This window comes from Sylvia atricapilla, chromosome Z (assembly GCF_009819655.1).
Source record: "Sylvia atricapilla isolate bSylAtr1 chromosome Z, bSylAtr1.pri, whole genome shotgun sequence".
NCBI lineage: Eukaryota > Metazoa > Chordata > Aves > Passeriformes > Sylviidae > Sylvia > Sylvia atricapilla.
In genome coordinates, this window is record NC_089174.1 from 66416558 (window position 1) to 66431759 (window position 15202).

At 48.3% G+C, this 15202-nt stretch overlaps 1 protein-coding gene across 8 annotated transcripts in view; it reads right to left on the reverse strand.

Moving 5' to 3' along the window:
• Positions 1-7139: 7139 nt before the first annotated feature.
• The window catches only part of UBAP2 (ubiquitin associated protein 2), a 106576-nt gene continuing 98513 nt past the window's right edge, over positions 7140-15202 (reverse strand). For all 8 annotated transcript variants that reach the window (XM_066339185.1, XM_066339180.1, XM_066339184.1 and 5 more), the window contains 7 exons: positions 14032-14110; positions 12756-12970; positions 11452-11551; positions 11262-11369; positions 9886-9953; positions 8719-8910; positions 7140-7345 (listed from right to left, as the gene is read on the reverse strand). In XM_066339185.1, coding sequence (XP_066195282.1) covers positions 7250-7345; positions 8719-8910; positions 9886-9953; positions 11262-11369; positions 11452-11551; positions 12756-12970; positions 14032-14110 — 858 coding nt within the window. In that variant the 3' untranslated portion in view covers positions 7140-7249. The remainder of the gene's footprint in view (positions 7346-8718; positions 8911-9885; positions 9954-11261; positions 11370-11451; positions 11552-12755; positions 12971-14031; positions 14111-15202) is intronic.

A 15202-nucleotide genomic window follows, 5' to 3' on the forward strand; every position in this document is an offset into this window, starting at 1 on the left:
TCGCCCAGGATGATGGGAAACACTTGACTTCTTTGAGCCCCAGGCTGTGTCCTGGGATGCTGCCATGTGCCCCAGCTGCTTTGACCCTCCAGTGGGATCTGGGATCTGGGAGCTGGCAAAGGCTTGTGGGAATTGCAGTTTTGAGCGTGCTGTGGGAGACTTGTCAGCAGCAGAGTCAATAAATCATCATAGAAAATCCCTAACCATTCCTAAAGTAACGAATGGAATTTGCTTTGGCCTCTGGTAGGTCTCTCTAGTGCAGAGCCTGTGGAATGACTGATTTCCTGTGTTTCATGAGAGTGTGTGTGCTGCAAACACCCTTGGCATGCTTCCGAGTCTGGGGCTGCAGGAGCCAAATCTATTTCCAGTGCTGCTTGTGATGCTTCCTGCAAACTTCAGCTCTCCTGCCCCTGAGCTGCAAGGAGGGCTGGGCAGGGCCTGGAGGGGAGGGCAGAGGAGTTGAGCCACTGACACACAGCCCTGCTCACATTCCTGCTGTGTCCTCCTCCCCACAGGAAACAGGTTTTGGCTACCAAAGCTGAGGCAGAGAAGGATGGCGTGAAGGTCCCCACTACACTGGCAGAGTACTGCATCAAAACTAAAGTGCCTTCCAATGACAACAGTTCAGATTTGCTTTACGACGACTTGTACGATGACGACATTGATGATGAAGATGAGGAGGAGGAGGATGCCGACTGTTACGATGATGATGATTCTGGCAATGAGGAGTCGTGACCTGCTCCCTCTATGCCCCTGTACTGCCCTGCCGACTCAGGCCAGAAGGGAGCAGCGGTAACCTAGCAGCAGTCCAGCAAAAAAGTGGGGGGGGGAGGGGTGTCAAAAAAACAAAACAAAACAAACAAAAAAAAAACCCAACACAAAACTTTGTCTCCTGCTGTCTCCTGTTGTATGGATCTGTTTGCTCCTTTTTTATGGACCTCTTAGAGACCCTACACAGAATGTCTGAATTCTTGCATTCTTAACCCTTTCATCACTGTATTACAATTTCTTTTTAAAAAAGAAACTCCCCTTTTCACTTCTCTACAAAACGCTCACAGCAAAGCAGGTTTGCTCGTGTTTAGATTCTTGAATTAAATACAGTCTTGCATTGAGATGTTTAATGTATTTAAAGCTGGAACAAACCCATTGGAAGCCGGGTTTTTGGGAGCTCGAAGTGCTGCATTTACTGGGAAGAAAAAAAATCCCCACGAAGCAAATTGCCAAGGTTTAGCTGCTCCATTTACAATAATAGCGTGTGTACATTCGTTTATCCTTGTGGTGGTGGCTTTTCCTTTATAAGGTGTGGGGTGGAGAGTGTAAAGCTGCTGTGTGTTGAGCTTGATGGGATGTCACTGAAAGGTACAGTATTCATTTTCAGCCTGCTAAGTTAGGAAATAGCTGGCCCCTGGAGCCCCAGAGGGCACAATCAGCTTTGTCTCTGGAAAAGGCTTGTGATATGAACCCTGAAATAAACACTTAACACTTCACATCTGTACAACTGAGCCCTGGGTTGCTATTTTTTTTTTTTTCAGAGTAGGATAGGGTTGAAAAAGTTCAGTTCAGTTGTTCTGCTGAGGTCTGCTGCGAGCTGCCCCTCTCTGGAGGGAGGAGAGCAGATGTGCATCCTGCTGCCCAGAGCACCACCATTCGTGTTGGGCTAATTTTTGGCAGTGGGACAGACCAGCAGCCTCCTGCCTCATGCTGGCTGGCAGCCCTTGCTCCCTGCAGCCCCAGCCTTGTGCATCTGGAGCTGCCTTCTGTCGCTTGTGTAGGTAACCTGTGAGCGGGTGTGGCTCTGCACGGCCGAGCTTAAAAACACTTGACATGCATTTGCTTAGAGGTAGGTTTGTCTACACAGAAAAGGTAATCAACGATATAGGAAGTAAAAATGCTTATGATTTCAAAAAGACAATCCAAGTGCTACAATGTGAGATCCTAGCTCCCTGAAGCTGTCTGGAAATCTGCCCACCAGTCATAGGTATTGACTTCCATTCTAATTATGTGTGTAAACATGGAAGCTAAAGTTTCAACTACACACAGAAAAGCTCCTGAAAGAGCGGAATTCTGTTTGTTCTCCTCTAGCACTTGCATTTTTATAGAAACAAGTCCTTTACTGTGGGTTTTCAGCAGAGTGGTAAAAGGTAGCAAAAAATAGAGGGTTTTGGGGTTTTTAATTTTAAGAGAAGTACTTTCCGTGCACTTCCCATAGGAATTCAGAGAAGGGCCCGCTGGGCCGGCAGAGGTCGGAGTTTGCTTTGGTGCCCGCAGGGTGTCGGGACTGTCTGTGCCGCCAGGCAGAGGTGGTCGGTGCTGGGCTCTCCCCTGCCCGGCTCCATGGGGCACAGTGGTGTGTGCAGCCCCACAGCAGAGCAGGCCAGCAGCAGGTTTTGACAGACTTAAGCAGCGTGCTTCAGCTGGTGCCCCAGCTCAGCCTCCCGCATGTTTTTGGGAGCCCTCGGCAGAGCTTAGGGTGCTCCGTCGTGGGCAGGAGCATCCTGCATGTTCCTGTCTCAGAACCCTCTTCCTCAGGGCCCCGGCCCTCCCCTCGTTGCAGCGTGCTCGTGTTCGGCTCTGTTGCAGTGCCCCGAGTTCCCCTTTCGCATGACGCCTGGATCGGCAGCCGGGCCTGGCAGCCCCGGGAGCAGATGGGAGGTGCTGCCCCTGCTTGGGCGAGACTCTCGGTCTCCGCAGGTACAGAGGCATCACGCTGACCAGAGCCTGCGCCTCCCCTCGGTGTATCTCAGGGTTTTCCACGGTACGTCGCCGGCTGCGGGTCTCTCGGGCGTGCGTCGGTGGGGACAGGCTTTGTTCTGGATCCAGTCCGTGGCTGCGTCCCGGGGCGAGACTGAGCAAAAGCTCCGAGTGCACTGCCCAGACGGAGAGGAGAGGGAGGCCCTCGGGGCTCCGCATGAAGTGAGCGAGGCAGATCTATTTCCAAAATGTTGCTTGGCTGGGTTTTGCAGACACAGTCCCTACCCGGCGGTGCATCCCTCTGCTCGCAGGTAGTGAAGGCTGCCCGAGTGGCGATTCCTTGTGCGCGGCGCTCCCTCGGACGCCTGCCCTCCTGCTTGCATGTTACCTGGGAAGGCAGCTGCAGTCTCCTGAGGTGTCAGCTTTCTTCCACCAAGGACTGACTAAGCCCCAGGTGCTTTTTGGAGCCTGCAGCGGGGCTCTCCTGCCCCGAGTGACAGGGTGGGGCTTTACACCAGCCCTGTGAGGGCAGCACCAGGGTTGGCAAATGGGCCCCTGATGCTCCCGGCTGCAGGACTGGATTGGACACCTCACCAGGGCAGGGGCACCAATCTCGAACTTTCAGGCAACTCTGGGGGATGAAGGAGCAGAGTGTGGCAACGCTGGCTTTGCTGATGACTTGGTTTGAAATGAGGATACTGCATCTTTCAGGATTTCCCTTGTACTTTTGACCGTCTTCACTGTATACTCTCCAGTGACTTGTATTTCCAAGCTTGGTGTTGTAAGATGCATTATTATGACTCTTCTGTTACCCTTTTTTAATGACAAAAAAAAAAACTTCTTTTGAGAGCTCCGACATTAACCAGACTAATTTCTCTTCCCCACTGTCCTGTGCAGTGTCATTGCTTGTTGACTTGCTGGTTTCCTTTTTTTTTTTTTGAGATACAACTGAAGTATGAGGGGATTTTTTTGAAACTATTTAAGAGATTGCAGAAAAATGTTTACCTGTTCTGTGTATTCTGGGTTTTTCTTAACCCCTTTTTTCCTGTTTCAGTCAATATTAGCGTTTACATTTGCAATTACATGTCCCTTCAAATGCAGTTTTCAACCATTCTGAAACCAGCAGGGTACATTAGATTTCTTAGTAGTTTTCTTAGAACTCCCAGATCTTTTCCTTTTTTTCTTCAATATAATTTACCAGAAAGAATTAACTGATGCATTTTTGTGTTGTCTTCTTCTTCAGTAGTTATATTTTGTCTTTTCTGCACATCTGTCTACTAATAAAAATGTGAAATGAAAATATCTCCGTGCTTGTTACTTCCATGTTTGAGCTGACTGCATTTGCATGGGTTACTCAAAGCTTTGAATAACAGCTGTTCATGAGTTCATTGCTGCTCTGGTGTCAACAGACACAAGTATCTATAAGTTTATTGCAAAATAAAGCTGCTGTTTGACAGCTACCCGCACCTAAGACTAAAGAACAAGGAGAAAGACTTTGGCAAAAGGCCAGACCTTTGCTGTTGTATTTAATCTTTATAGGTCAGGAAGGGGAAGACCAGTGAGATGGTGGTTGGTGGACTGATGTGACTGGAGCAGGGATGCAGGACTCAGGCCAGGGCTGCTGGTGGCCGGTGCCCTGTCAGGGCAGGAGCATGACGCTCCTGAAAGGGTTGGACAGGGTGGAGGAGGAGTTTGACCACTGGGTCAGGGAGCAGCTTTGGCAGAGAAATTGAGGTCATGGCTGCCAGCCCTCCTGGGTGCCAGCCCTGCCTGTCCCATGCTGTTCCCTGCAGGCTCGGGAGGGGAGCAGGGTGTTTGTCATGCCCCAGCTGCTGCAGTCAAGCTAAAATTAGCAGGACAAGTGTCAGGGAGTTGCACTGGCTGCACTTGGTATTGATGGCAGCACAGCAGCTGCTGAGTCTAATGTGGCTGGGGCGCAAGTGCTTCTGCTGCACAGCTGAGCTGAAGGAAGGGTGATGGCATTTTGGAGCTTCCCTCCCAAGGCAGTTTCATACTACGGAACGGGAGCAAGGAGGGATGGTGTTATCTGGGATCTGGCCTGCTTGTATCTCCTGCCTAACTAAAGCACTAAGCTGCCCTGAACTGCCAGTAACTGCTTTCTCCAGCAGCAGTGTAGGAGCAAAGGCAGGGCAAGGGCTCCAGCCCACCCTGCACTGGGTAAGCCCGGGGGCTCCAAAGGGGAGTCTTCCCCTTCTTTCCTTAGTGGCCAAGTACAGCTGGGCAACCTCACCTCTGCCACCAGTGGAACAGGGCTTACAGAGGAAATTGCTGCAGGCAAGTCCTGCCAAAGTGACAGTGGGGGGGAAGGGAGAACCTCTTTGTGAGACTCAACAAAATGTAGGAGCCTGCCTGTGGCTGAAGGCAACGCTCTGCCTGCAGGCAGACCCCCAGAGCAGCTGGGAAGGTGTGGGACCTGAGGCTCAGGGGCTGCTGGGGACTGACACCATCTCTCCCGTTGCTTTTCCCCAGCTCCAGCTGCTTTTGGACTGTGACACACATGCAAGAACTGAGCTATGCCTGTCGGGCAGCACTTGGTGTCTACAAACAAGACCTCAAGAGAGTGAAGGCAGCTCTGGGGAAGTCTGTGTTTTGAAGTGGGTAAATGAGGTGCTGCTGTTGTGAGGGCTCAGCTGATGGTGCAGTCTTATACAAGCTGATGGGTCCCAGCCTGCAGAAACATTTTGCTCTCCTTGACATTCAGGCCCCAAAGCTGGTGGCAGTGCAGCAGCAGCTGAAAAGGGCTTGGAGCAGCTGCTGGAGTTCAACCAGTGTCAAAACCTGAGCCAGGGTGGAAGAATGCCAGTGTAGTTCTTGTGCTGCTCACAGGCTGGGGGAGGCCTGGCTGACAACTGGGTCTCACAGGGTCTAAGAGCCGGTAACAGAGAAAGAAAAATGGTTTTCAGGGTAGAGACTTTTTTTCTTGTGGATACTGAAAGTAAAAAAAGGCCCTCACCTGTTGTGTGTTTCGCATTTACCCACCTCCTCTGCTCTGTCCCATCCACAGGGACAGGATGATCAGAAGGATAAGTCTGGGGCAGGAGATTTCCCTCAGGAGCCCTCAAATACCTGCCCTTCCCAGTGGAGCCCACGGACCTCATGGGCAAAGTGAGAGAGGGCAGAGCTGCAGCTGTGCTCCATCCTTACCAAGCCCAGCTGCTCACAGGGATTTGGAGCACCACCCCAGGAAACACCAAAGGCAGAACAGGCCGTTCAAGGCAGGAGTGAGAGTGCGGCCCTGCATCCCATCCCTGCTGTGGGTGCCTGAGAGCTCTCAGCACACAGGTGAACTCACTGTTGTCAGACCCACCTGCTGCTCTTACCCTCACACCTTGGCTGCTCTTGCAGTAGCAGGTGGAAAGGGACAGGCTGTAATACTAAAACTGCTCCTGGAGCCATTGAAAATGCAGACAAACACCAGTGGTATGCTCAGATCTTTATTAGGTGGAGGAAGGGCTATAAAGAAATGAAACTCCTAGAACATTCACTGCACTGGTGCAGGACAAGAAGAACCAGGAGTTGCCTCCAAGATATTTGTTTTAAAAAAAGTGGGGAGGGACAGATGAAGGTTCCATCCAGTAGCTCTGGCTTTCTTGGGAAGTTGGCTCAGGGCAAAAAGAGGTACAAGACACAGCTTATACTTTCATTTAAGAAACTGCTACATAGTTTTTGCCTCTAAGGATGCAAAGGAGGTTCCAGGACACACTGAGCCATCCAAAGTCTCTTGCTAGAGAAAAACATCACCAACAAAACCCCTCGCACAAACAAACAAAAAAACCCTTTCCTTTTTTAATTATCATTATTAAAAAATTGAAAAATTAGAAGTTGAGACTGCAGCTCAAGGCCACAGAGATGAAACTGCACACAAGAGCTTGTCTTCCCCAGCAGGAGGGTGGGAGGCAGGGAGAGAGGAAATGCAAGAAAGGGGAAGGCCCACAGAGCTTTTTTTTTTCTTTCTTTTATTTTCCCCCTCTAAAATAATAGCTATATTGGGGATTGGGGGGTAAAAATCAAACCAAAAGGACACATCTTGATTTAGATTTTTGGATGGGCAGATCTCCTTATTTGTCTGAATTTTGAACTGCATTAAATAAATGGGATCCAGCTTAAAAAAAAAAATGCAGTTTGTGTTTGTCTGACAGAGTTACAAAACCCAAAAAGCTTAAAATACAAAACAAAAGATGCCCTGGTGCAGATGGAAAACGAGTAATTAGTTTTCCTACAAAGAAAATGAAACAGGCGGCAAGATGCAGAAAACCACATTTAGGCTCTATTACATTTACAAATACATACATAAATATATTACATATAACAGCAACTCAAAGAGGAAGCAGGCAAGTCGCACAGAGGATGGCTGGCTGCAGTTCTCCCCGCACAGATATTTGGCTGAGCAGTTACTTTCCCTAATAATTCCAAGAATGGGCTTCAGCTTTTATTTTCTTTTTTCTCTTTTCTTTTCTTTTTTTTTTTTTTTTTTTTTTTCTTTTTTTTCCCCTTCCTCCTCTCCTTTCATTCTCTTCCCCCCTCCCCAGTTTCAGATTTAGTTTGTCCAGTATGGAGAAGTGCCATAGGCAGTTTTGGTAGCCTGAGACTTTTGCTGCATGGTGCTGGGTTGGTTGCGTTGGCCAGATCCACCCTAGAAAAGGGAAACAAAGGAGACAGGAGCATCAACTGCCACAGCACCAGCATTGCCAAGAAGACAAGCTCACCCCCAGCTCATGGCCAGGGACAGCCCTGACACCCAGCAGCGCAGCAATGCTCCCCCCTGAACAAACCTGTGTCTGCCCTGCATCATCTCTACATCCCACAGTCCAGGCCAAGCAACCATGGACACACCATGCAGGAGCTTGTGATGCCCTATCCCACTGCCTCCCAAGCTCAAGAACAAGGGATATGAGGAGCAGGGCCAGACACAGCAAAGGAGCTTTCCCAAGGTGAGCTGAGGTGGTGCACCAGCCAAGGATGTAACACATTTGGAGTGCAAAATCACATCCTATCACTGGACTCTAAGGCTGAACACCATTTTTTTCAGGGAATATTTAGTGTTAGGAAAGGAAACATATGTGCAGGTAAAACCAAATCAGAGCTGACATGCAACCTGCAAAGGATACTTGATTTTTCCCCAGAATCACAGCACAAGTGGTCACATCCTGCCCCCCCTGAAAGCACATGCCTCGGCACATGCCTCAGCTTCACACCCCACAAACAATCTCTCCCCAGCCCACAGCAGAAGGGGCTCTTCACACAATCACAGCCTGGCTGAGGCCGGCAGGGATCTCTTGAGGTATCTTGTCCAACCCCTTTGCTCAAGAAGGATCACCTAAGGGCCAGCTGCCCAGCACCATTCCCAGACAATTTCAAGGATGGAGACTCCACCAGCTTCCTGGGCAGAGCTTTGTCACCAACCCAGCAAAAATCTTCTCTTATATTCAGAGGGAACCTCTTGTGTTCCAGTTCATGCCCACTGTCCTTGTCACTGGACACCAGTGAAGGCCCCTCTTTACATCTTCCCTTTCTGTACATTGAGATCCCTGCTCAGTGCTTTCTAGGCTGAATTGTCGCAGCTTCCCCAGCCTTTCCTCACAGGAGACATAATCCAGACCCTTCATCAGTCCTTCACTGGACACTCCCCAACAAATCCCTGTCTCTCCCACAGTGGGGAGGCAAGACCAGACACGATGCTGCAGCCGTGGCCTCACCAGGGCTGAGCAGAGGGCAGGGATCAGCCTGGTGCAGCTCAGGATCCCATTGTCCCTTTTTGCTGCAAAGACACATTGGTGGCTCATGGTCAACTTGTGCTCAGGAGGCCCCTCCAGGGTCTTTTCTGCTGAGCTGTTTTCCAGCAGGTGGTCCCTGACATGCATTGGTGCACAGGGCTGTTTTCTCCCCAGGGACAGGTTGTGGCACTTCCCCTTGCTGAACTTCATGAGGTTTCCTCCCCATGCTGGTCAACAGCCACTGCTGCCAAGTCCTTTGCAGATGCTGCAGAGGCAGAAGGAGCCGACTTACCTGCCCATCCTGCTGAAGGTGGTGATGCAGCATCTGGGAATGAGGCTGCTGGTGCGCAGGGAGGATATGGAGAAACGGGGCTGGAGCATAACCTGGGGCAGCACCAGGGTTCAGGGGCCCAGTCGATCCAAGAGCAGAAGGCAGGCTGAAGGGAGGCGGAGTGCCAGCATGGAATCCCTGCTTGTCAAACGTCTGCACAGGGGGCAATGGGCACAGTGTCAGAGACTGGTGTGAGTAGCCCCAGCCAGGCTAGAACAAGAGTGACCCAAACACACATCACCTGGCCCTTTCACCTACCCCATGAGGAAGCCAAGTCACACTGAATACCTGCAAGCACACCAGAGGATGAGTTTCAGCTCCTGTTCTCACCCATATTTCTGCACTAATGGTTCTTGAAAGTTTTATTTTCACAGGCATTGTGGGTTTTTTCCCCTGACCTCTTTCCATTCAGAGGGACATGGGATCACAGCAGCTGCCTAATCAGTTCTTACCCACTGAGTGGGCTCAGCCTAGAATTACTTAACCTATCCAGGGCAACTCAAAAAAACCACAGGAACCTGCACTAGTCTTTTCCTCCTGCTGGCCAAAGCCTGACCCCTAAGCATGGACGTGACACCTGGCTTCCTACCTGTAAGCAAGGATCGAAGCCAGACACCGATTTCCCCCACTGAGGGTGCGGGAGGAGCAAACAGGAGCTGGACATTAGCCCAATGTACAGCACAGCTGGTCAAAGCACTTTCTGCTTTGCCTGGGAAGCTGCACACTGAGCAATGACCACAGGAGAACTTGGGACAGGGACCCCTGGGCGCTAGAGGTGGGCACTACTGCCTGTCCCTCTGATGATAAGCAAACAGCCTCTCAACTCACCTGCTTTGGGGGCTATTTGGACTAAAAATGATAACACACATAACTTCATTTGCACCCAGGACACTGCTGGCATGGTGTAGCGTGGGCAGTGTGCAGCACAGGGAGCACTGAGCCTCTGCCAGCAGCTGCTGTCAGGAGCTGACACCGCAGAAACAGTGGGACAGAGGATGAGACTTCACTCCAGCAGCAAACAGAGCCAACATTAGAGATGCCGTGGCCTGCTGACCCTGAGACTGGCCAGCCTGGGAGTAGGAGTCATCAGCCTTGGGCCCTGAGGGAGGAGGGTCCAACACTCCTCACCTGAGTCTTGTTATAGACTGAGCCACTGATATCAGGCACACCCGTGTTACTTGAGGTCACAGAAACACCTGGAAAACAGAAATGCCACCAATAGTGAGAATGTCACCCCACCAGCCAGCACGATCCCAAGCTATGCTCCCAGCACCTCCAGCAGCCTCAAGGGATGCGCTGCCCTGCTGGTTCTCCATTATCTCAGACCCACAGCACCCCACATGAGAACAAAAAAAAGGGGTCAACTTCTTGTTCCCACTGCAAAAGCCCAGTGGAATAAACCACCTAGGTCCACACCCACCCATTAACACCCAGATTCCAATGCACTTCACCAGGCAGCAGTTGGCTGCACTGACCACTCACCAAAGCCAGCTTTCTCTTAGGATCAGAGGTGCATTTGGCTCTATTGCAGCATTCAAGAGCTTTCCAGTAGTGCCCTGAGTGATGAGACTCAGCACATCCTACATATCCAAATCCCTGTCCTTTCACATCCTACAGAAGAGTGAAGTCTGCAGTGCTTCTCTGACCTGACAGAATCAGCATCACTGGCTCAGACACACTTAGTTTAATAGATGGTGGCCCTGATCATTTCACTTGGATCAGAATAAAGCCAATGTTTGCCTTGTTCGGTGAATCAGTGTCCAACCCTCCTTGGACACTGCTCCTTCCTGGATTGTTTCTCCACCAAAAAGAGTACGATTATCGAGTGTTTCAAATGCACAGCAAATGCTTGGTATTTGCTTCAGCATGAGGAGGAACCAGTTAGTGCTAAGCAGCCCAGTATACACTTCTCAGATCTAACCAGCATGTGCTGAATAAAACTTTTGTATGAGCTGGACAGATTCTTTCACTTTTACGGTCACAAAGGAAACATATCAAGGAATGACACAATGTTAGGAATGCATACAGGCAAGCAGCCACACAGCCCAGAGATGTGTGAAGTGCCCTGCTCCTCTCTAACATATGTGTCTCTCAGGTGTCTACCAAGAAACTTAAAATCTAGTGATAATTTGGCAGAGGATAATTTCAGCAACAGCATTGAACTGCTGTTCAAAATTGTTTCAAAAGTTTCAAAATTGCAGCACTGTTGAAAGATTACTATATTCTTCAGGAAAGAAAAGCTTGGCTTAAGAAACAGCTTACCATTTCTCCCATGTGTAATTGGCCCAAGCTGTGCATCAGCCACACAAACCTTTATGCAAAGTTCAGCCATGAGGTTTAGAAGGAACAACTAGGCCATTACAAAAGCATTTTGTATAGGGGAGATGGAGAAACAGAATGGATCACGACCCTGTTTAGAGCTAGCTGCTGTGTTGACTGCACAGCACTGAGATTTTGCCCTACAAAATCCCACTCCAGAGGAACCTCCAGTCTCAAAGTGTTACCTTTCCCAGGTCCGGTGCCAGCAGATTTGTTTTGTGCTTGAGATGACCCACTGTAGCCTCCTTTGCTGTAATCTCCAGTTGCTGTTCCCTGCGTTAAGTCATCATAGCCTGCCAGCGCACACAGGACAGGGCATTAGGGTGCGCGAGTGGTGCTGTGGGTGCTCACGGGGCAGAGGGGCTGAGGGTTTACCTGCACTGTAGCCATGCTGGCCGTAGCCACTCGCCTGCTGGAATGGAGTTGATGCCGTGTTCAGGTTTACTCCGTGCTGTTTAGCAGATGCTGGAGGTACCTGGACAAAGGATGGGAACAACAGGTGCCATTAGCTGGACCACAGGCTCCCTCTGCCATCTAGTGGGGAAGGCACCTTCCACCTCATGTTGAGAATTCAGTCTGGAATTGGGTGGACTGGGATGGCATGGGACTGCTTACAGACAGAATTTGCTAGAGTGTCCCATGATTTCTCCTAGAGCTTTCCCTGTGATTGCAATGCAGCCCTCTCTCAGAACAGGCTGTGAATTTCTTTCATATGCTGAACATAAACAGCAATTTTTTACCCACAAATCTGAGAAGAACAACCACAGAACCAAAGTAAACATCAATTCCAGCCCTGCTCTCTGATTTAATGGGGTCTCCACCATCCAGGCTCTCTCAGCTCAGTGACTCAGCCCTGGGTTTCCCCTTGACTCTCCAGGGACTAGTAAAGGCTTTCAGGAACAGCAAGCCCACATAATGTAGCTGTCATATATTTGTAGAAATTTGCACAGAGGTCCATGAGTTCTGGCCTTTTAAATTTTTTGTTTTCTTCTGGGTGAGACTGCAGCTATTTTCTCCCATTGCGTGTTTTTGCAGATCTCCTTCAGACTGGGAAAGGTGACTATTCCATTCTAATGAGAATCTAACTGAATACTGACTCCAGCTCTGGGGTCCTGAGAATGAGGAAGCTGTGGACCCATTCAAGCAGATCCAGAGAAGGTCATGAAGATGACCATGGGACAAGCTTCTCTCTCCTATAAGGACAGGCTGAGTGTTGGGTTGTTCAGCCCGGAGGAAAGAAGGCTCTACAGAGACTTTACTGTGACTTTTCTACACTTAAAGAATGTTTATAGGAAAGATGGGAAAAATATTTTACCAGGCCCTGTAGTGACAGGACAAAGAGCAGCTCTTTTAAACTGAAAGATGGTAGATTTACATTAGCTATAAGGAAAATAGTCATCACTATGAGGGTGGTGGGGCACTGGCACAGGTTATGCAGAGAACATGTGGATGGCCAATTACTGGAAGTGTTCAAGGCCAGGCTGGATGGGCCTCTGAGCAACCGGGTCTAGTGGAAGATGTCCCTGACCATGGCAGAGAGATTGGAACAAGATGGTCTTTGATGACACCTTCCATCTCAAACCTTCCTATACTTCCAAGATGTGGAGTGTTTGGGCTGGAAAAAGCAAAAGTGGAGAGGCACACAAGGAGAAGATTACAGTTCAGGCTGTCACACTTACAAACATGGTTGGGCCATACTGGAATGCACTGGGAACACCGGGCACTCCAGCATAGTAAGGGAGCCCAGTATAGCTGTACCCTGGGGGCAGGGTCGGGTTGAGGAAGGGCTGCTGAGTCGTGTGGTGAGTCTGCGTCTGGTTCTGCTGTGGCTGGGCCAGCGTGGTCGTAGGAGCAGGAGAGGCAGAATCTCCACGGCCAAATTTTGTTACATCACCTGTGAAAGAAAGAACTGATGAGAAAAGCTATCAAAGATACTGCAAAGGTGAAGAATTCAATGTATTTAAATCCTCTGAATACAAGCAGACATCTACAGAACAGGACACATCCTACACCTCAAAGCCTCAGTTGCTCATGGGAAACCCTCACCCAGTCTCTGTTCCTGACAGCCACCAAGATATTGCCTGTCTGTGACACAGAACTCCATGCCATGGCTACTCCATTGATAAATGGAGATGCCAATACTCACCTGTCTCACATGGTCTGTCTGAGCAGACTCATTACTATCACATCATTGCAATAAAACATGCTAAAAGCAGAAGCATGATAAATAGCCAGAGAGTCAATGGTTGTTGGGTTAAAGTTTGACTCTCCTGGAGGTTAACCTGTTTAGCAGCTAAGCTTCATGGGCTGAACGCGGGTTAGGATTTACAGGCAGTGATGGGCATATTTTTGCCAATGTGTTTATCTGTCAAGCATGACTAGTTAAGATGTTCAGTTCTCACACCACCAAAGTTCTGAAGACAGTAGCTGAAGGCCAGGAAAGCAAGGCTTGCATCGTGGGCCACCTTATTGAAGAAGTAGGAAGGGAAATTCAGTTATTAACCCAAAAACAGCCTCCCAAGAGAAGTGATCATGAAGCAGAAAATTCACAAACACTTGTACTTTTCTGGCAGCCTACAGAGCAGCATGTTCACATATTTACCAAGGAACTGACATACATCAATCTCTTTTAGCTCACTCCCAACCAATATTCCTTTTTGCTAGTTACCAGGAAGTATGATAGTACTTAATACCTTCATTATAGGAACTACAGTGCCTATGGCTTCAGTATTAAGATTTAATCAACTGGCAGCAGATGAAAACTAGTGGCTGAATTCCTGGATGGCACTAACATAATTTTTGCACAATGATAGCTAAAGAACAAGAACAGGAACAAGGAAGGGCTTCTTTGATCACAGAAGGAAAAAGCAACTCCTCTTTGAGCAATAGCAGGATGAACTGCACTGAAAAACAAGCATATCTCACTTGCCATCCTCATCTTTAACTAGCACTCACCTGAGTATGGGTTGTTAGCAAGGCTCCCATCTCTGCCTGTTAAGGTTGCAGGAGCAGGGAATGTAATTCCATAGTAATCCTTGGAAAGAGACAACATCATTTATTAATAGTTGAAACTGTAACACAGCTGGACAGATCTTATGAACTGCATACTAAACAGAGAAGAAAATTCTAAAAGCAAGAACTAAAGGAGGTTTGGGTGAAAGCTGACATTACATCATCCAGCAGAGCTGAAAATTTACGTGGATTCTCAAGCTAAAAATAAACCTACTTTATAGACACTTGTCATTTAATATACTAATATTTAATCTCTTAATGCAAAGTTAATGGCAATAACTAAGTGATATGCCACACAGCTCCCAGCTTTGAACTGTAATCTTCCAGTGAGAGTGCCTGAAAAAGAACTGGGCATTGGGGGTCAAAGGCCTGAGGTCAGGCCAAGTGTGTAATCAAAACATGGATGTAAGGGTTTTGCCCTTGTAAGGGTTTTGCCCTTGTACCATGCCCTGTTTTCTAAAAGTGGAAATGTCAGCCACAAAAACAGCAAAAACATTAAAAGAGAGAGGAAAAATAGTTACTGTTGGATGACTGGAAAATTTATTTAAATTACTTTATAGGAGACCTCAGGTCAGTCTCCAAAGTTGGGTGTGTATCACAACCCATTGGGGTGCGAGAAGAAAATGGATTTGCTACTTTTGATAAATACAACTTAAGAAAACTTTAAAACAGTGTTTGTTTAACCTCTCTCTCCTTTTATTGTTTTTATTTTTGTGTATGCTTTATAACATATATATTAATATAGAGGTATATGTATATAATTCAGAAATAAAAATATACTGAAGGTGAGTGCTCACAAAATTTTGCTGATAAGGTGCATAAAAAAGGTGGAAACCACTGCCTCATATCGTTCTTCTAGGTCTTTGACAAGAAGGTAAGAAACACTAGAAAACTTGCACTCTGAAATAACAGGACATTCTAGTAAAACCAAAGCCGTATTTTGACCTCAATTTGGGAAAAAAAGGCAAGAAGTTTGCCCTTCTCTCTCTAGGTGAGCTCTCGCTGTGGGTCTAGTAATCTGTGTTTTTCCTCCTAATTTTCATGTTCCACACCTCATTGCCTCCAATCCAGAAAGAGATAATGTTTTAAGTAGTAATGTATTCATTTCCACACA